The 20,262-nt window shown below is 42.8% G+C and overlaps 2 protein-coding genes across 7 annotated transcripts; both read left to right on the top strand.

Annotated features, from left to right (window-relative positions):
• The first annotated feature begins 1,481 nt into the window (after nt 1-1,481).
• Nucleotides 1,482-7,059, top strand: rp2 (RP2 activator of ARL3 GTPase). Its single transcript, XM_068319568.1, has 5 exons — nt 1,482-1,743; nt 3,296-3,964; nt 4,723-4,837; nt 5,223-5,308; nt 5,402-7,059. The coding sequence occupies exons 1-5, from the start codon at nt 1,582-1,584 to the stop codon at nt 5,483-5,485; spliced, it is 1,116 nt and encodes a 371-aa protein (XP_068175669.1). The 5' UTR covers nt 1,482-1,581; the 3' UTR covers nt 5,486-7,059.
• A 504-nt stretch (nt 7,060-7,563) lies between these two features.
• jade3 (jade family PHD finger 3) lies at nt 7,564-19,459 on the top strand. Of its 6 annotated transcripts, XM_068319234.1 has the most exons (13): nt 7,564-7,771; nt 8,054-8,216; nt 12,563-12,632; nt 12,749-12,808; nt 13,124-13,206; nt 13,290-13,447; nt 13,538-13,728; nt 13,858-14,069; nt 14,287-14,454; nt 14,553-14,669; nt 16,421-16,879; nt 17,181-17,298; nt 17,396-19,458. In XM_068319234.1, exons 4-13 carry the CDS (start codon nt 12,760-12,762, stop codon nt 18,205-18,207), a joined length of 2,367 nt encoding a protein of 788 aa, XP_068175335.1. In that variant the 5' UTR covers nt 7,564-7,771; nt 8,054-8,216; nt 12,563-12,632; nt 12,749-12,759; the 3' UTR covers nt 18,208-19,458. The 6 variants fall into 6 exon arrangements, with proteins under 6 accessions (XP_068175335.1, XP_068175333.1, XP_068175337.1 ...); XM_068319232.1 differs by lacking the exon at nt 8,054-8,216; XM_068319236.1 differs by lacking the exon at nt 8,054-8,216 and having other exon boundaries at nt 17,399-19,457.
• The last annotated feature ends 803 nt before the right edge of the window (nt 19,460-20,262 follow it).

The raw sequence follows: 20,262 nt of genomic DNA, 5'->3' as shown, positions 1-20,262 counted from the left end.
TTAATAATTGCTGTGCTTGGTCTCCATTCCTACATTGTGTATTATCCTTTCTTCATACGGTACGTGTGTGAGTTAGTAGAACAAATAAAACATATACATCTATTGTCTTATTATACGATACTGTGTCATTTTGCCAGGCACATCTTTATTTTCGTGCTGAGGTCCACTTGTGTTATTGTTGACCCTGAGTACTGATGGAAATACATGATATTAATTCTGGTCACCTCTTCAGTGACTGACACTCTAATACTGCCTGTGCCAAGTGGACTATTTCACTCTCTCGCCTTGTAACATGTTACATTCTGCACACAGACTGTGTTAAGCGTATTACTAAGATGGTCCTTTTCACAAAGCTTTTACCATATATTCCACAAGTGCAGCAGAATAATATAGTTGGTCAGTCACTTGATGGTTGTATGGCAACACATAATGACGAGGGATGAACACAAAAGCCAAGCTTCAAAGCATCTTCCACAGGGGCATGAAGGGGATTACCTATTATTAGAGCGTCCTAGTGGCTTAAGTTGCAGGCTAATCTTATGTCTGCTTGGACACGTTTACATGATTGCAGCTTGTTGTGCTCAATTGTCATCTTTTCAACTGCAGTTTATACTACAATCACGTAAATCTACATGGAGGAAATCGTCACACGTTATTCGCATTAATTGAATAAAATCTTTTGGGTCATTTATGATTTAGATTAGGCAATTATTTAATTTAACATAACCTATTTACATGGACTAGTAGCCTTGATCATGATTTTTGAGGCGAAGACTACACCTTCAGTCCTGTATGGCGTAAACGTTGCTTAGTGGATGAGGCGTTCAAGGGTGATTGGCAAAATGAGACTTTTTCTTACGAGGGGGTATTTTAATTATTGATGTCTATGGCGTTTATATACAGTAATATAGAATGTATATTTTGCCACTGAATAATATAGACGTAGCTACCATTTCAAATTGAAATCGGGCAGAATATTTTTTAAAACTTTGTATTCGCTATAGTGCTTTTTATTCATTCATTCATTCATTCATTTTCAAGTACCGCCGCTGCATCCTCCGCAGCGGGTCACGGGGAGCTGGAGCCAATCCCAGCTGGCATAGAGCGTGAGGCGGGGGACACTCCGTGCACGACGCCAGTGCACCGCGGAGCCACATACAAAGACGCACACACACTCCTACGGGCAATTTGGGACCGGCCAATCAGCCTGAAGCGCATGTTTTTGGAGGTGGGAGGAAGCCGTAGAATCTGGAGAGAACCCACGCAGACACGGGGAGAGGTTTTTATATTATGCTCAAAAACATTTAAACATTTGTAAAATACAATTCCTGCATTATAAAAACGCATCATGAGCGCACACACCCTCTTTCCGTCCCATGACTAAATCAACGTCTGTAATTGGCTAATTCTGACTACGACTCTGGATTCCGATTGGTTCCTAAACGAAGCGAGGAAACAGGAAGTTGAAAAAAAATCTTGTCAACTAAAGTACACGGAAGCTTCTACCTCAAAAATTGCACTGCGCAAACTATTGTTGCAGAAAGACCATTTGGCTTATTTGGTCGCCATTGAAATACGAAAATGGGGTGTTTCTTTTCGAAAAAATCCAAAAGAAAGTCATCCGGAAAAGAGGATCTTACACCGACGACCACGACTGTCGAAACTACGACAAGCAACGCGGTTCCCCTTGGCAACAACACAGAGGAGGCACCAAAACAGTACAGCTGGGATAAAAGAGAAAAGGTAACACGCATGAAAACATAAAACTCAAAACAAAGGCTTAGCGTAGATTAATTACTGTTTGGTGAAATTGGTGGCATTTTAACTGGCGAAACTTGATAAACATTTAAAGCCGTTTGAAGTCGCTTCCAGGTGGATGAAAAGAGGTGAAATTAGATATTTCTCCATTAATCTGAGTCATAGATTCCAAATCCAGGTCGTGTTTTAGTCTTTTGAACCTGCTCTGTGGGAGTCACTGTGTTTCACCGACCACTGACGATACCTTATCTCTATTTTTTATTTACATAAGATTTTCTGAGTGCGGGAGCTACGGGCATGGCGCATATGTGCTGAGATTCATTGCGCCACTTCATTGTTTATGCAATCCAAATTACCGCAATTTACTCTACTTAATACATCAACTGTCAGGTATGCACCCAGGGTTGCACCACCCCGTGCTATTAGTAAGTTGAGAATAGTTTTGAGTTTTAAACTCAAAGCCTGTCAGCGTCTCTCTTCATGCACCCATCCTTATCTCATTATAGGATTACTGTACTACACACACTGTATGCAGGGGTTACTGTCGGTGCACACACTCCAGTTAATGTGGTCTTCACTTCCGTTTGGACTCCTGCAATGTCACACCCCAATCATTATGAAGTAAATAAAGCGTAACCTAATGCATTCTTTAGTGTTTAGCAATTTAATGAGTCTCACAATAGTTTACACATGTGTCAGTCTTGGAGTGTCACTAATGTATTGAAAGGTCAAACAAATACTAGCAGACTAAAAATATAGATGACATCCACAATTGTTATAAGAATGTCTGAAATGCTTGATATGCTCAGTCGCACAAGACAATTTTTGAGCAACATTCAGCAGAGCACACACCTGAACCCCGGCCCAACAATCCTAGGATTGGCCTATATCCAACCTACAGGGATCTTAAATGATAAATCATGATTTTTTTGTGTAAAAGATAACACAGCACACCCTAATCTGAGCTGGTTTATAACTGTATCTGTGTTAGCCTCCACAGATAACACATATCTCCATGTGATTCCATATAGAGGTTAATAACAATCAGCCTCTACCAACAAAAGATCTGGATCTGAATTCTGTGATAAACAGTTTCAAATGCCTCAATGTAGTTAATGTTTAAATGTCTAAAATGCTCAATATTGAGTTTTTAAAGAACCATGTCTCTAGCTGGATGCACACCAGATACAGACATATCCTTCCACTAAATTTTGTGGAAATCAGTTTAGTAATTTTTGGAAAATCCTGTAGTGAAAAAAAAAAGATCCAGAGCCGATTTAATAGATCTGTCCCAGGACACGGCCCAACACCTCCACAAAATTTGTAAAATTAGTTTATAACTTTTCAAATAACTGTGCTGACAACCAAATATAAATAACCTGCAAGTGTGGGTGAAAACATCCTCTTGGCAGAAGAGCTCATCAGTCTTGTTATTTGATGATGGAGGTGAGATTGTCATTTGCAGGTGTGGTTCAAACAAGTAAAGCCTCTAAATATACTGTTAGAAAACTCATCCAGTCACTTTTCTCTTTCACAGGTCGATCCTAAAGATTACATGCTGACTGGGCTCAAAGATGTCACCGTGGGTCGTCTGCCTGGAAAGCTGAACGGACAACAGTTTGTCATCCAAGAGTGTGAGAACTGCAACATCTACGTGTTGGACCACTCAGCGACTATCACCATCGACGACTGTGTCAACTGCCGTATTGTTCTGGGACCTGTCAAGGGAAGCGTCTTCTTCAGAGACTGCAAAGACATCAAGTGTGTGGTTGCTTGTCAGCAGTTTCGCACGCGGGACTGTAAAAAGATGGATGTCTTCTTATGTTGTGCCACTCAGCCCATCATCGAGTCGTCTACAGGTATGAAGTTTGGCTGCTATCAGTACTACTACGCTGAGCTGGGCTTCCACTTTAAGGACGCAGGGCTCAGCATATTCAACAACAACTGGAGCAACATCCACGACTTCACACCCGTGTCTGGAGAGAACAACTGGAGCCTGCTGCCAGAGACTTCGGCAGTTCAGGATTTTGTGCCGGTCCCAGACGCCGAGTCTGAATTCAAATCTGTGCGAATTTCCACCGACCCCTCACGCAGCATTGTGCCTTTGACAAAGGGAGGGAGGCGTAAGGACAGCGAAGAGTCCTGCCTCTTTGTTTTCTTCGCTGGAGAGTACGCCACTGCAAATGCTCGCAAAATGATTGATGAGGTGAGAAGAGTGAACGAAGCTGAGTGTGAGGAGCTATCAGGAGCATGTGTAGGTTAGGAATGGAAAGAATGGTGGTGGCATCAGAGCTGACCTCCTGATACTCTCTGCTAAAGATTAGCTGCAGTCAGCCAAACTTTAAATGTGCTTTAAAATGCTGCAGGCTGAATTAAGTTAAATCTTGAACAGTAGCAACCTTCCATTAAATGTCTTTCAAATAATCCAAAACAGTTTTATCAATCTCAGGATGGATACCATCGGGATTAAATTGATAACATCAGGACAGAAGACGTTTTTATTACAATTCCTCCCATATTTGATTTTAAAATGCTGGCTTCTGCAGTTGAGGCTGCCGCACAAATAATCAGTGGCTTTTTTGACACATTTGTGGGATACATGTTTCATGAATTATTAGTTAAATATAAACAATTAAAAGGTTTTGTCTGCTTAGAAATGTCTGTCTTCTAAGTCATCTACAAATGAAGTATGATGTTTCAGAATGCTAGGCCTCTACTCTAAGCTGCCTTTTTAGCTATACAAACATTCAAGAGATGTTTCTGTTACTGCCAAAGTATGCATTACTCATTCACTCAAGTATGAGACTGGATCCACATGTGACAGTCAGGGCATGTTGCTGCAAGATTCTTTTCTTCTACAGTTTCTCTCCAGTGTGTTCATGCATCGAGGATATTTGTCAGTGCTTGACTTTTTTTTTTTCTGCAAACCTTTGATTTTTTTTGTTCAACTTCTCATTTACGCAGGCGATTGCTAAAGGTTTTGTGCTGATCCAGACCAAGCATGTCTCAATGCGACCTGAGGAGGCAAAGAGGGTGTTTCAGAATGATGCAGAAGACCTTGTGGAGTTAATTAAAAAAGGTACAGTAGTTGGTGATTCTGTTTAGCTTCTCAGGAACTCAGATGCAGAGAGCTGATTGATATGCCTACAGGTGAAGGTGTAGGGTGAACTAACAGTGTACGTTCTATCTGCATCTCCTCCAAAACTTGCTAGACAGAATTGAGCTAAATTTAGCACATGATTTGCTGAAACCCTGAAAGTGTTTTTCTCAGTTAGTTTGTGCTATTAGCCAAATTTGAGTGTAAACTATTTGAATGTTGTTCTGTCATTGCTCTGCTGTGATAGAGATTGTGTTCTGTCCACATCGGCAGAAATTTATTTAGATGCAACATTTCATTCAGGGCCTCTGTTTTAATTAAAAATGACAAGTCCCAGGATTTAGATGTTTCTGTCTCTCCACTAAAGGTCCTGTCACTGCCCTGGAGCTGAACGGTGACGGAGTCGTGGAGGCCTGCAAGAACATTGCTAATGAAATGTTCAGTGGGACAAAGGTAATTATGCTGTAGTTGTGCCACATTGGATCATATTTGTTTTCTAGAAAAACTCAAACCTTGAAAATTTTCTCTTTTTTTTTTCCCCTGCAGATTTTTGTCTCTGATAACAAAAACACATCCTCTCGGGACGTGGACAACTTCTTTAACTTCGCTGACATGCAGATGGGCTTGTGAATTGAAGCGTAAACGGCTCGTCGGTTATTTAATCCCAGCCATTCGTTTCAGTTTGAACAAGAGTAGATTTGATTCTTTCCCTGTTTCCTTCTCAAACGATATGTGGAGAAACAACATATAAAGAATTGTGTTTGATGAAGTCTCATTCATGTGTCTGTTGATTAAATTCACCACCGATCCTCCAGAAACAGGTGCTGTCAACTTTTCATCCTTTAGTTGCTACATGTGCTGTGAATATTTATATTTCTAAGAATGTATTCAGTAATTTGGATGCTTCTATCTGTTGTGAATGTATCTCCTTGCTGGTAATGTAATTAATTTTAATGTATAGCTTTGTTTTTCTTAACTGTCTCGAATCATCACTGCAGTGAAAAATAAGCATGAGCACAAGAATGCCTGAGGAAAAACTATTTTCTATATGTAGGTCAAGTTCTTCTTGCCGCTGAGGATTTATTTGTGTTTGTGTTTTGGACTTTGGACTCTTTTAAACTGTATTTATGAATGCTAGATGAACGATTGCTAGATTTCTATTAGGCCAAAGCTGAGAATGTTTATCTTGCTGTTCAATCAGACTCACTGATGTGTTCACACTAAACAGTGTGAACACGTGCTGACTGTTCAATGTAGGCCACTCTTGGATTATTTTTTTATTTTGTCATTTGTCATGTTTGTTTTATACCCTTGACTGAATGTTTTTGTATAGACAAAAATTAGTGTATTTTGTTATATTTTAGTGAAAGTTGTGACTTCCTTTTTGGAATAAGACATTTTTTCATGTAAACTAAGGAGTATGTGATTCATCACTGAGGCTGGTCATTGAGTGACAGACTTGAACAAAACATTTATAATTATGAAATACTGGAATTAATCCTTCCCCTGGAGTTAGATTACTTTTATTTTTTCCCCTGAATGAAACCCCTTTGATAAAGGTTTTCCATTAGAAAAAAAAAGTATTAGAAACATCCTATTTTCTCTTCATAGTGCAATCAACATCTTTGTAAATCAAAGAGCTCTTAATGTTTACCTTGAAGAGTTGAACATTTTTGAATAATCTGAATAGATATTCTCTGGTTGTGTGTTTTTGCAATGTTATGAACACAACTAATCAACTTCATAAATCATCTTTTTGCCAGGTGATTGAATGTTAGGCACAGCTTTAATGCTTTTCTGAATCAGGAAGTTCACTACAGCATGCTGTTGACTTATCAGTTTTCATTTCACTTCCACCTCCTAACATCATTTTTGATCATTTGGCTCAGTGTCAGTGGTTCCTGTGACGTTTGACCTCACCCAGCCGGTGCTGGGGCCTGCGACTTCATTATCAGTGACAACTGATTCATGCCGATTTCTTTAAGTCTGCAATCAGCCTGTTGTATCATTTGGTTTTGTAGTTTCCATTAAGAAGAAAAAGGAACAAAGTAATAATTTACTGTTGTATTTGTAAGTCTTTTCTACTTGTGCATTCAGTTTTTTGTAGAGCAATCTGTGTTTTCCAGTGCACACCTGATTGTAATGTGTGGTTTCTACACTGACACTCTGTCTTGATAAAGTGACATTAAAGGTCATAAGATATCTGACAACAACCATGACTGGTTACTTCTTCCTACCGCTGCAGAAAAAGAAAACCACATGTTTACCTTGTGCTGGCATGTTATCAAGGTTTGTCATTAGGACTACTCAAACACTATTTAAGTGAGGGTTGGACCTATTCAGGGACAAGCTATTTAAAAATTTAGTGTGAAATTTTTCAGGAAGCATAGTAATAGTCTTTTGGAGAGGTGGTGTCTGTGAGTATTTGGAGGTAAAGAAAAACATTTTTTTTTTTTTAAATTAAAAGATTAAAATCAAAGAAAAAGATTAAATCCATCACGAAGCCTGTATTCTAGATATAAATTACTGTTTGGAACCTAGGATGTGGCCATGAGTCGCTTTCGGACACATTGGATGAAAGGTGGTCGGGCCTCGGTGGAGATAGTGTACTCGCTATGCTAGTTACCAACCTACTCTGCGTACGTGGTATAAAAGAGAGACGCCAAGACATAAAACGAGCGCACCCTGGATGCCTTGAGTCGGCGGGGATTAGGACCCGGCGGGATGCGCGGTACAATAGAGCTGTTGTTCCGTAGTGGTGTACAGATTGGAGCTTCTGACTGTGGTGGGATACAGAAAAACTACATTTAATCCGCATCTGGAAGCACAGCCTGTGTTTTTAGCCGTGGATCGTGGGAGCTGTGAGTGGACGGGAACGTGTGTGGAGTAAGGCGGGCGGTGGAGCGTGGACTGGAGGTAAGGGGGAAGGAATGTGAACAATATGTTCGTGTATCCAGTGCGGCTCGGTGTGCCAGGATTTGCCCTGGTTGGTCTGTCCAGGCCACGGGGCCTGTTCCCGTTCATTCCCGGGTCCTTTAACACTTTCACTTCATTTCCCGTGGCCCACGCGGCTCTCATAACACGCCGGTCCCTGCTTTGCATAACAATCTCACTCGGCTCAGTGGGTATTTGTCTTAATGGCTTTAGGAAGTGACATCTTTGTGTAATGGTGGCGCCCATGTTTGATTTTTTTCCCAGCCTGCAGTGAAGCCCACTTCAGGCCTGCGCGTGCGAGCGTGTTTGGCGCCAACGAGGCTGTCTGGGAAGGGTCGCGAGTCGGTCGGGTTACTGTTCGACTAGTTCTCAGTCCAGACTAGTTAACGGTGGCGGACACCCACCCGTCCCGCCAGAACAGCTGCAGGTAGGAGTCCCCCCGTGTAAACACGGCACTAATCGCTCGTTTGTTGGTTAATTCCTGTCACATCACTGGAGTCTTTATAATGTGATGTCATATCCGTGCGCTAACCCAGACTACACTGTCTGTGTGACGTGACGTAAGGAGGTGGCAGTGTGACGTCACACCGGCCGGAGCTGCAGTGGTTCCTGCAGTGGAGTTCAGCTGGTGGGGTCTGATCCTGACCTGTCGTGGGGCAGAGAGTGGGTGAAGGTTCAACTCCCACTGATTGGTTTTCATTTTGTCTGGAGCAGCTGGTTATTATTTAGTTTGAGTTATTTCTGTTGTATCACACACAAGAAATCATCCCACAGTCACTGTGACCATTTTTGTAGTCTGACTAAAACATTCCTGTGCTAAAAGTGTAAAATTCCACAGTGACCTATTAAAACTGGAGTGCACTCAAAAGTTCCTTCCTAGTCTTTTGTCACATGTGTTTTATTGTTAATCATTGATTTGATGTTATAAGGATTCCTTTGGAAACTTTTATTTTAATTAAGGTTAAGGAATTTTAGAATTACTTCAAACTAGCCTAATTGTCAACATGTGTTTACATTTCAGTCCTCATTTCAGGTCATCATTATCATTTTGTCTGCTGGTGACAGTTTAAGGAAAAGATCAACACAGAACAGGTTCTGATTTGCATGTAGCTCTTATGTTTAACCACACCCAGCTCCAAGCGGGGCCTTTTACACGTTTAAGACTGAAAATAGGTCATTTTCGCCCCAATCATTGGCTTCAAAAGAAATGAAACCATTGCGTATGCTACCCGACCAACAATAGTTGGTTTCTGATTTAGAAAAAATAGTCGGTAAGATTTTTTTGTGAGCAGCAGTATGGTTTCATGCCAATTTGTGAGCAGTTATATGGTTTCATGCCAAAAAAGAGTACTACAGATGCAGTATTTACTTTATGGATTGTGGTAGAGAACTACAGAGAATGCCAAACGGAGCTGCATTGTGTTTTTGTAGATCTGGAGAAAACTTATGACAGGGTGTCCAGAAAGGAACTGTGGTATTGTACGAGAAAGTCTGGAGTGGCAGAGAAGTATGTTAGAGCGGTGCAGGACATGTATGAGGACTGTAAGACAGTGGTGAGGTGTGCTGTAGGTGTGACGGAGGAGTTCAAGGTGGAGGTGGGACTGCATCAGGGATCAGCTCTGAGCCCCTTCTTGTTCGCTATGGTGATGGACAGGCTGACAGACGAGGTTAGACAGGAATCTCCATGGACTATGATGTTTGCAGATGACATTGTGATCTGAAGTGAGAGCAGGGAACAGGTGGAGGAGAAGCTAGAGAGGTGGAGGTTTGTCCTGGAAAGGAGAGAAATGAAGGTTAGCCGCAGTAAGACAGAATACATGTGTGTGAATCAGAGGGACACACTTAGGGTCAACAGTCCAGAGCAATGGAGAGTGTGGAAAAGGGGTGAAGAAGCGTGTACAGGCAGGATGGAACGGGTGGAGGAAAGTGTCAGGTGTGATGTGTGATAGAAGAGTTTCAGATGAAATGAAAGTTGTACAAAACTGTGGTGAGACCAGCGATGTTGTTTGGTCTAGAGACAGTGTCACTGAGGAAAAGACAGGAGACAGAGCTGGAGGTAGCAGAGATGAAGATGCTGAGGTTCTCTTTGGGAGTGACCAGGAAGGATAGGATCAGGAATGAGTACATCAGAGGGACAGCACATGTTAGAGGTTTTGGAGATAAAGTCAGAGAGGCCAGACTGAGATGGTTTGGACATGTCCAGAGGAGAGATAGTGAATATATTGGTAGAAGGATGCTGAGTTTTGAACTGCCAGGCAGGAGGCCTAGAGGAAGACCAAAGAGGAGGTTTATGGATGCAGTGAAAGAGGACATGAAGGTATTTGGTGTGAGAGAAGAGGATGCAGAAGACAGGGTTAGATGGAGGCAATTGATTCGCTGTGGTGACCCCTGATGGGAAAAGCCAAAAGGAAAAGAAGGAGTCGGTAAGATTTTATCTGTTTTCTGGACAAAACTGCAAAGTTTGTTTTGAAACTGTTTTTTTTTTGGCTCTAATAGTAGTTGTTGGTTTAGTCTATGATGGTGTTTAATGATAGTGTTGTGTCTTTTCTCAACATTAATTGTCATAGTTGTCACTTTCAAAGTTTTGTGGCCTCCGTTCGGTTTCCTTATGGAGTGCCTTCCTTTTCTAAACAGCTCCGTAATGGAGCTTCCCTCCCCAGCAGCCTGGCACACTTCAGATGGGATAGCTGAACTCCCTGGTGAACCCACAGACAGCCACTTGTGAGCAGTGTTCATTTGTAGTGAGATCAGATCACCATCAATGTCTGACTGATGGTTCCTTGAACCAAACTCTTACCCCAACGAATCAAATCCAGATCTTTTCTGATGTTTTTGTGCTGGTGATGATGGACACTAGGGCTGCATGATTGTGGGGAAAAAATGTGAATCCTAATTTTTGATATTCACAAATCTCCGACAAGGTTTCTTTTTCCCTAAAGAGAAATGTTTTATGAACTTTCTCCTCAAACTCTTCCTCACTCAGTCGTCTGATTTGAAACATTTCCGCTGCCAAGGCTTTCCGCCTCCCTAAGTCACATGGTCACAAGCTGTGCTCTCATAGGTTCAGGGAGAATCAATATTAGTGCTGCATTCAGGGACCTTTGGATTCTGTAGACAAATGTGGCAGCATTTGGATGGAGTAGTCGGAAAATGCAGAACAATCATTTAAAACTGAGATCACCGTGATGGTTGAATCAAAATCTTATAATCTGTAATCGTGAAAAGCATTCAACCAGCTGTGTTTTCTAATTTCTGTTGTATATGTAGTTCATCCAGAGAAATATCTGCAATATTAATTGTTCATGCATTGTCTGATGAGGAGTTTTGAGTCCCTGAACACAACGTTTGCAGCGTTCAGGGATGGAGACTCCTGTCAGGAGGAGATGAGTTCTGATTTTTATCTCCAAAACAGCGCTGAGATTTAGTCGGGAGGTGACTGACGTCAGCGTTTACAGGGAAACTGACTTGTAGCCTGTATTTATACAAAAATACACTAATCTGGTGAGAATCATTGTGATGATATTCCAGTGCTGCAGCAAGGAGTCAGTTAAAGCTTTGATTGGTTTTCTGATCGCTTTGAACTCTAGGAAATTGGGATCAGCACTTTCCAAAGGTTTGTGATGCTTCATAGATTAAATATCAGTTAGTCACCCTGTTGGTTGAAACTAAACAGATCAATAAATTATGGAAATGATATTTGATTTCAGCTCACAGTACAGAGTGTGTGTGAATCAGTGGGGTGGACGACGGACCTGTGGCGCTGTGTGTGTGTGCGTGCGTGTGTTTGTGTGTGTGTGTGGGCGTTATCTGCCAACAGCCTCCTAACGCCCTGAGTGCAGCCATTCATGTCCTCACTGTGGTGCAGCTGGCCCGGCTTCATGCTCCTGCCCTCCTGTCCCGGACGGGAATGTGAGGCTGGAACAGCCTGCTACTGTATTTAGGCTGCTGTGGGTTTGAGTCCCGTCGTATTTTGAAATGTTTCACTGAATCCTTTGAGCGCTTCAGCAAAAATGGAAGCCCGTTGCTGTTTTTGACTTGACCTTAAACTGCCAGCATTTAAGTAAAAGATGCAAAACTTGGACAAATCATCACCATTACAACCATAATGTTAAATTTATGCAGTTAGCTACTTCCTGGTGGCTTCTGGGGTTCAGGAACACAAATTGAAATGGTGGTGTCAGATTTTTATGAGGATAAGTCTTCTTTACCAAACACAGAAACAAAAAGAACATACGACATAAACCAGATCTGGGGAGGCCCAGAAATTTGTAGCCGCCAAGCTAAATGCGTAGCCACGTGCCCCACCTGGAAGGTACACAAGTCTGCCTGTGTGCGCAGATGATGAGCTGGACTGGAAGGTGGAGCGAGGACAGATACTGAGTTCTTGGTGAAGTAGAGGATTTTACTTTAAAGAAGCCATTTGATAACTTCTTTTCAAACACTTTTAGGATCCCAGAGCTACTGGAGTTTTTATTTATTCATTTTTATTGTGCTATGATTCTTCTGATGTTGATTTTTGAAGTAACTCTCCATCTTAATCATACATGCTTTGTGGAAAGTGAGCAGGAAATGTAAGCAGAGACTGTTTAATATCATAACCAGTGCCTGCACACTTCTGCTCAATGCTTTATTTTGAGTCTGTGCTAAATAATTCACAGTTCGGTTTCCAGCCAAACACTTATATTTAGAAAAGTCAAACGTTTTGCGCCTGCTACATCTTTTTCTTTTACTACTTCCTTTGCTTGTCGTGCTAACGTTTATTTCTGTTTGCAGACAGAGCATTAAGTGCGTTAAGGACTTATCAGAGGAATCTACTAGCATGCTTTTCAATTTGAAATTTATGGTGAGTCACTATTTGTTCGGATTGAGTGAAAAAAAGATCTTAAAGTTTAATTCACTGTGACTTTAAGCACCACCAGTTGATATATCTTAAAGAGTTGTGAATGTCTTTTTCCGCAGGATGTTACAGGATGAAACGCCTCAAGTCCTCAAGTAGCAGCGACAGTTCTGACAATGAGAGTGAGTCGTCCATCCAGAGGAGCCCTTGACATACAATATTTTTTGCACTATAAGGCGCACCTAAAAGCCTTTAATTATCTCAAAAACCAACAGTGCGCCTTATAATCCAGTGCGCCTTGTATATGAAAACAGTTTTGCAATAGGCCATCAATTGGAGGGGCACCTTTATAATCAGAAACGCCTTTTAACAGATGCGCCTTATATCTGAAAAAAAGTTTTGGAATGTGCCATTCATTGAAGGTGCACCTTATAGTTCAGAAAATACTGTAAATCGTTTAGGGTATCCACTCTTTGATTCACTCTTTATCTATGCAGGTCCCTCTACGTCCTTCTTCTCCTCTAACAAGGATGGTAGTAATCATGGAACCCCCGCCTCCCACCAGAAGAAACCAGCTGAAGTAAGTCCCCGTCCCTATTGTCGTTCTGTCGGCTAAATGTGAGCAGTCGTTTGTGTGATGGTGCGTCATCGCGTCTCTCACAGGTGTTCAGAAAAGACCTGATCAGTGCAATGAAGCTGCCGGACTCCCACCATGTGCCCCCGGAGGACTACTACCTGCTGGCAGACACCTGGAAGCAGGAGTGGGAGAAAGGCGTTCAGGTGCTGGCCAGTCCAGACACCATCCCAGAGGCGTCGGTCAGGTGGGACGTCAAGATATCCCAGCATGGAATGCTTCGTTTTTATTGAGGTTTCATGCTGACAGATTTTCACTGTGTGTGTTTCGCTTTCAGAGTTATTGCACAGAAAACCAAGGAGGTGCTTTACACCCACCAGAAGAAGTACATCCAGTGCTGGAGCCAGGAGTCCAAAGAGCTGGGCGTGGTGAACATCAGAGAGCTGGCTGAGGCCATGTGTCGCTACGATCTGGACGACGTGGACCTTTATTGGCTGCATGTGATCAACAGAGAGCTGCAGCTCATGGGTAAGGGAGCGGATCGTACGGCGGTAATTCGTCAGGACAGCAGAGCGCAGTTAGCATCATATTAGGCCACCCCAGCAGTCTGCTGGGCTCGTCTGACCGCTTGGGGTTTTCTTTTTGTTTGCCTTGCAGGCGAGGAGCCTATAGACGAGCTGACGATGGAGCGAGCCATGGAGGCCCTGGAGAGGCAGTGCCATGACAACATGAAACACGCCATCGAGACTGTGGAAGGCCTGGGGATTGAATACGACGAGGACGTCATCTGTGACGTGTGCCGCTCTCCCGACAGTGAAGAGGGCAACGACATGGTGTTCTGTGATAAGTGCAACATCTGTGTGCATCAGGTGATTCTGTGCTTTCACCTCAGAATAAATACTTATTCAGTTAAGATAAGATTTAAGAGTTTCACTGACGAGCTCCTCCAGACTCCCCATTGAAAATTGTAACTGATGTCTATAGATGTCAATGGCAGCCAGTGAGTTAAGTCCAAATCAGTGCCTTGAAATAGTTTTTTTCTTATTTTCAGTCATTAACTGATCCAACCCGCTGCTCTCTCCACAGGCCTGTTATGGTATCGTCAAAGTGCCTGTTGGAAACTGGCTGTGCAGGACGTGTGTCCTGGGCCTCGACCCCCAGTGCCTCCTCTGCCCTAAGAAGGGTGGTGCGATGAAGGCCACTCGTGCCGGCACCAAGTGGGCTCATGTTAGTTGTGCCTTGTGGATTCCGGAGGTAAATACACTTATATCATCTGCTTTCTGTTTAGATCTGTTATTCTACTGGAAACATTGCATCAGCTCTTATTGTGACGGACATTCTCCTGTTGGTAGGTGAGCATCGCTTGTCCTGAGAGGATGGAGCCCATCACCAAAGTGTCCCACATCCCACCCAGCCGCTGGTCCCTCATATGCAGTCTGTGTAAACTGAAGACGGGTGCTTGCATCCAGGTGAGTGTGTGTCCTCACGGACTGCACTAGTGTGTACTGTAACCACATCAACACAGCGATCCTTAAGGAATCCGTCCCGAAACATCTCCCCACGTACAAACTGTCCAATAAATACCTCCTTTGATTGGGTTAGAAGCTCTAGCTTGCCCTGCTTCATTGTAGGTAGAAGACATTCATTTCCGTTCCAGAAACTCTCCATCAGTGGAACATCACTGAGTTACTGAAGGGTCATGGTTCTATGAAGCCCTGTTTGTGGATAATCTCTTTCCTTTCAAGAGCGATACGAGAATTTAGACACCACTCTTGTCTATGTGTGCTAATTATGAAGCTACAGCTAGTCAGTAGCTGGTACCTTACCAGAGAAATGAAGGGCTGAAAATTTTGTACATCCATAGGTCGCAGCAGTTTGACCATAAAGTCGCAGGTTTTGAGGTGTTGTAACATGGGATGTTTGGATTGAGTCAGTCCTTCATCTCCAGCGTCTCACCATCGATTCATTGACGCCAAGTTTACATGCAGCAGCTCCGTTTCCTACATTGACAGCCAGATCGATTGCCTTTAACTTAAAAGCGGCATCATACGTCTTTCTTTGCGTTTTCGTCATAAGGGGTGTTCATGATGTGCAAAACACAATCAAACTCCAGCAGCGTCTTCCTCGCCGCATTATCTTTTCAACCCATCTGGCTCGCTCTCGTACTTCCTGCTAGAACACTTCCTGCAGCCGTTGGCCCGTAAAAAAACTACAGATTAGTTGTGTGTTTGTTTAAGCTTCAGGGTTCAAAGTGTGTGAAAAAAAGTAGCAGTTTATAGTCTGGAAACTATTGTAATCCTGCACTCAGCGACAACACACTCATAAAATGTTAATGTGGAGTTTGTATGTTCTCCTCATGTCTGCATGGATTCCCTTTGGGTTCTCTGGCTTCCTCAAACCTCCAAAAACATGCAGCTTAGGTGAACTGGTCACACCAAATTATCTGTTTGGTTGTCTGTCTTCTGTGTGGCCCTGCGATGAGCAGGCGTCTTATCCGGGGTGTACCCCTCTTCTCATTACCAACAGGGATAGGTTCCAGCTGCCTTTTGGCCTGTACTTTTGATAATCATCTGAAGACAAGATGATTATGATTGTCTTGCTCAAGAAAATGAATGAAACTGAGGTATTTACAGTAATCCCTCGCGCATTTGTGCATCAACACGTGCGACTTGACATCATCGCGGATTTTTAGTAGGTAGTCACGTGATGCCATATGTGCATTCTATTGGCTGACGGCAACCGGAAGTGCTTTAAACAGTCGATCAGCGTGTGGGAAAAGGTAATACAGATAGAAGGTTGTTTAATATCTGTATGGGGAGGGTTCATAAACTTTTAAATTACCTTAAATAATAAGATAAATAGTTTTTGTCCCTGTATCGCAAAATTTGTTATTCACGTGTGGTTCCTGGAACGCATTAATCACGAGTAATGAGGGAGCACTGTACTGGCTTGTTTCTTATCTTCTTGTAAAATCAGGCAGATTGGCTGCTTCCAAGCAGACAGTCTCCTTGTTGTAGTTTCATATTTAGTGTAAAAAATTAAGAGTGGTGTTAACTTAAAATATATTTGGCAAAAGGTACATTTTTGTTAATCAAAAATTTATTGTGCCGCTAAAACAATCACACAACACTACATACTGAATGAATTTATTAATGCTGCTGTGACCTCAGTCCCAGTGACTTCCTGTTAACATGATAACCTGCCTCCACCTGTCTACCAGTGCTCTGTAAAGAACTGCACCATCCCCTTTCACGTGACGTGTGCCTTTGAGCACAGCCTGGAGATGAAGACCATTCTAGATGAAGGAGATGAAGTCAAGTTCAAGTCATTCTGCCTCAAGCACAGCAAGTCTAAAACAGGGGAGACTGGCCTGAGCCCAGCTCGCTCCAAACCAGCTGCAGAGGTGGAGAAGGTCGGTCAGCGGGCGCAAAGACTGCAGGAGCTGGAGGAGGAGTTCTACGCTCTGATCCAGCTGCAGGAGGTAGCCCAAGCCCTGGGGCTCTCAGACCGCCTGGCAGACTTCATCTACCAGTATTGGAAGCTGAAGAGGAAATCCAACTTCAACAGAGCTCTGCTGCCCCCTAAGGAGGAGGAGGAGAACGTGGTGCTTCAGCCTCAAGAGGACAGCATCCACACACGAATGCGCATGTTCATGCACCTGCGGCAGGATTTGGAAAGGGTTAGTGTTCCAAATATTCATCAGCGTCTCCCAATGTTTAAAAAAAAAAGATTTGTTTTTCTGGCCCCAGCCCAACCCTAGTTACAGGGGATGGTGTATTTTAAGATCATTCTGTTAGCTGTTTGAAGTCTTTATGCACTCATCTGCCATATTCTGGGTAGATACCATTTGATATTTGTAGGGATGTATGAAATTTTATTGATTTATTTTCATTGCACTTTATTTAGATAGTGAAGCCTTGTTTTTAATCAAGCATGTATTAATGTGAATGTTTTGTCTTTTCCATTTTCCCATGGAGCAGGTCAGGAACTTGTGCTACATGGTGAGTCGACGGGAGAAACTGAAGCTTCTGCAGAGTAAAGCCCAGGAGCAGATGTTCAACCTCCATGTGAAGCTCATGGACCAGGAGGTGTCTGCTGGTGAGGCCTCTGCTCTTCTGTCAGCATTATCAGAACAGTTGATTCAAAAAGTTCTTGAGTGTTCAATCTTTTTTTAATCTGAGTCTCTTTATGTCAGCAGGCCTTCCTTCTTCATTCCCAGCAGAGAGCGTTCTGTTCCACCCCCCTCCCAGGATAACTCTGAAGCTGAAAATGCCCAAGACCTTAAGTCTTGGAAATGGAAATCCCAGCTCCAAATTTGGCAACGGGCCGCTCTGCCCGGACAACAGTGGGAATGTTACTGAGCTGGCGGGTGAAGGACTGGGTCAGGGGAAGCCTCTTATGCACTCGCGCGGTCGAAGAGAGGAACGCTCCAACGGGCGCCTATCATCCAGCTCGGCCCCGCCCCTTAAACTCACGGGCAAACCTTTGGCGCTGCAGGCCGCGCTGCACGGACACCCCTCCCACAGTAACAGCAAGCTGGACCTGGACCGAGCGTGTGTGGCTAAACCCAACGGCCTCGCTGACAAGTTTGTGTCTCAGAAGGACAGTTCCTGCCAGACGCCCGGCGGCCAGGACGCCTCCCATCAGCCTCTGGACAAGAGCAGCTTTCGTAAGTCCGCCATGGAGCACTTTGGCAGGTCCTTCAAGGAGGCAACTATTAACCTGGTACGGACCACAGCCGACCTCCGGGCGTCGGACAAACTGTCCCGAGAGGGCTCGGCTAAGGAGAGGCTGTGGGCTAAACCCTCGTCTGAACACAAAGTAAAAACGTCCAGATCGTACCAGGACAGCGATGGCTACTGTCCTGACCTGGAGCTCAGCGACTCGGAGCCCGAAGCCAGAGGGAGGCACCGGCGCCTGGCCAGGCTGCATCAGCCAGACGCCCCGAGGAAAGGAGTCAGTCCAGGGAAACAGTCGCTGGGCTCCAGACACACCATGCAGAGGTGACAGCTGATGGCTGAGCCCCATTCCACCCCATCAGGAACCGGACTGGAGCTCATGCGGCTCCATAAATGACAGAAAATGCCTGCCGGTCGTCAAGAACATCTCCCTGTTGGTTCCGTAGGAGAACGTAGCTCTGTGCTGCTAAGAGGAACAGTTCTGCCATGATCATGTTAGTGTTACATTTTGTAGTCTTTATGAAATACCCCCACACACACACACACAAACATACTGGCCTCTCATTACTGCTGTACACGTCCACATCGTGATGTAAATAACGTTTGACAGAAGGAACTGCTTCACTGATCCTTCAACTGCAAAATCAAAGTTGTCCAAAGTTGCAGTAAGTGAACCCAGACTGGATCTAGAATCTGCTGCAGCGACTTCTGGTACACAGACAACAAACAGACTTGTTCCCATTTTAGATTTGTCCATTAGTGGAGTAGTTTTTATCGACACAAAGCCTTCTGTGTGTAGGGATACAGTTTTACATTATTAGTACCTTCAGTCATGGGATAAATGTGTGAGACAGGATAATTACATTCCTTGAGGTGATCTTCAGTGATGTAGTTGTGCCTGAGTTTATTAACAAAAGCTGGAATCGTTCATTTTATTACTGAACTCATCACATGATCCGCCCTGAGGATCGCAGACAGAACTCAAAATCACATTTGGAACTGTTTTCAGTCTTTTCTGTTCCTTGTGTTCATTTTTTTAAACAAATGAATAAAAAATGAATGTGACCTAGATTTACTGTCAAGTTTTAATACTTGTCTCGCTCCAAAATTCAATGTCTGTATCTCACAAATCACACATACCAGCTTTACCACACATTCCACATGTATTATCTGTGACACAGTCATGTCATTTGACAATTGTAGTTTTAAATTACAAGTAAATTTTTGTGATTTCAGTGAAAATTTTTTTTTTTGCTGATTCTATGGTTGATGTCTGGAACAGATCTCATCAATTAGGTATATGTTTTAGCTTCACTGAACTTTAGACATAACTTTTAGTAGTCATGTGATTCTTTATAAATTTTATTTGACTTTTCTTCATTGTCCATGTTATATACCAAAAACAATACTTAAAGGATTAAGGACATTTTGTATGCAGATGTATTTACCATGTTTCACAAAAATCCATCAAGTAAATTTTCTGTGATCCTTCAGACTGAACCAGACCATCCATCTTCACGTTCTTCATTCCTCACTGATTTTCAAAATCTGTAAAGGGACCTGGCCAAGGCTGCAGCACAGAAGCTGATCCAGTCAGTAGATGGTAGATCCAAACAACTAGAAATGAATAAAGGATTGATAACGATTCAAAACATTCGTGTTTTCATACACAAAGTTTTATTCGGTACAGTGACAGCAAATTTCATCTCGACAGTTTTGCTGAAAGTAAATGCAAACAAACACGCAGTTTATATTGATCTGCTCTCCACTACATGCTAACAATAATATTGTCGCCAGTCAGCTGAGGGAGTGGAATCAGTTTGTCTTCTTGTTTATTGATGTGTTGATGAAGCTGAAGTTATCTGAACAAACTGACAGCTGAATCAATTCATTCTGGGGAAGCACAAAGGTCACAGTCCTAAAGTCAAAACGTGTTCATTCAGATGTGTGTTCAGGGAAAAGACATCTTTGGTATATGTACAGTATAAAACTAGAAAATGTAGACACAGATTTAAACATTTGATCTTAATCTATTTTTAAATGTTTTTAAACCTTGCCTTACTGACTACTTCAGCTGTTATCTTATTCCACATTCTGATGCTCCAAACATCACAGAGCTACAGATACATCTACCTATTTAATAACAGCAGCTGTAGATTATATATAACCTTTCATAAGATAACCCTTTTTAAAGGACTTTGGCATAGCCTGATAATATCTAACAGGCTGCTGATCAGAGGTAAAATATCTGTAAGCAGTTTTGTGAGGTGTGGTCCAGGACAACGGGTTATTGGTTCACAGGAGGAAATAACACAAGTTAGAGACACACAGCGGTGTGTTTGTCTGGATTTTATTTTTTGTCCACACTAAAATGTTTCAGAAA

The sequence above is a fragment of the Antennarius striatus genome, chromosome 7 (assembly GCF_040054535.1).
Source record: "Antennarius striatus isolate MH-2024 chromosome 7, ASM4005453v1, whole genome shotgun sequence".
Taxonomy (NCBI): domain Eukaryota; kingdom Metazoa; phylum Chordata; class Actinopteri; order Lophiiformes; family Antennariidae; genus Antennarius; species Antennarius striatus.
This window is presented reverse-complemented; position numbering and strand designations above follow the sequence as displayed.

What these genes read in the sequence shown, in the direction of transcription:
- rp2 (XM_068319568.1), top strand. Translation starts at nt 1,582, where the DNA reads ATGGGGTGTTTCTTTTCGAAAAAATCCAAAAGAAAGTCATCCGGAAAA. An exon ending in GCTGGGATAAAAGAGAAAAG is followed by an intron (nt 1,744 to 3,295) that starts GTAACACGCATG and finishes TCTCTTTCACAG; the next exon opens with GTCGATCCTAAAGATTACAT. An exon ending in TGTGGAGTTAATTAAAAAAG is followed by an intron (nt 4,838 to 5,222) that starts GTACAGTAGTTG and finishes TCTCCACTAAAG; the next exon opens with GTCCTGTCACTGCCCTGGAG.
- jade3 (XM_068319230.1), top strand. Translation starts at nt 13,000, where the DNA reads ATGCGCCTTATATCTGAAAAAAAGTTTTGGAATGTGCCATTCATTGAA. An exon ending in GCAACATCTGTGTGCATCAG is followed by an intron (nt 14,070 to 14,286) that starts GTGATTCTGTGC and finishes CTCTCTCCACAG; the next exon opens with GCCTGTTATGGTATCGTCAA. An exon ending in GTGCCTTGTGGATTCCGGAG is followed by an intron (nt 14,455 to 14,552) that starts GTAAATACACTT and finishes TCCTGTTGGTAG; the next exon opens with GTGAGCATCGCTTGTCCTGA.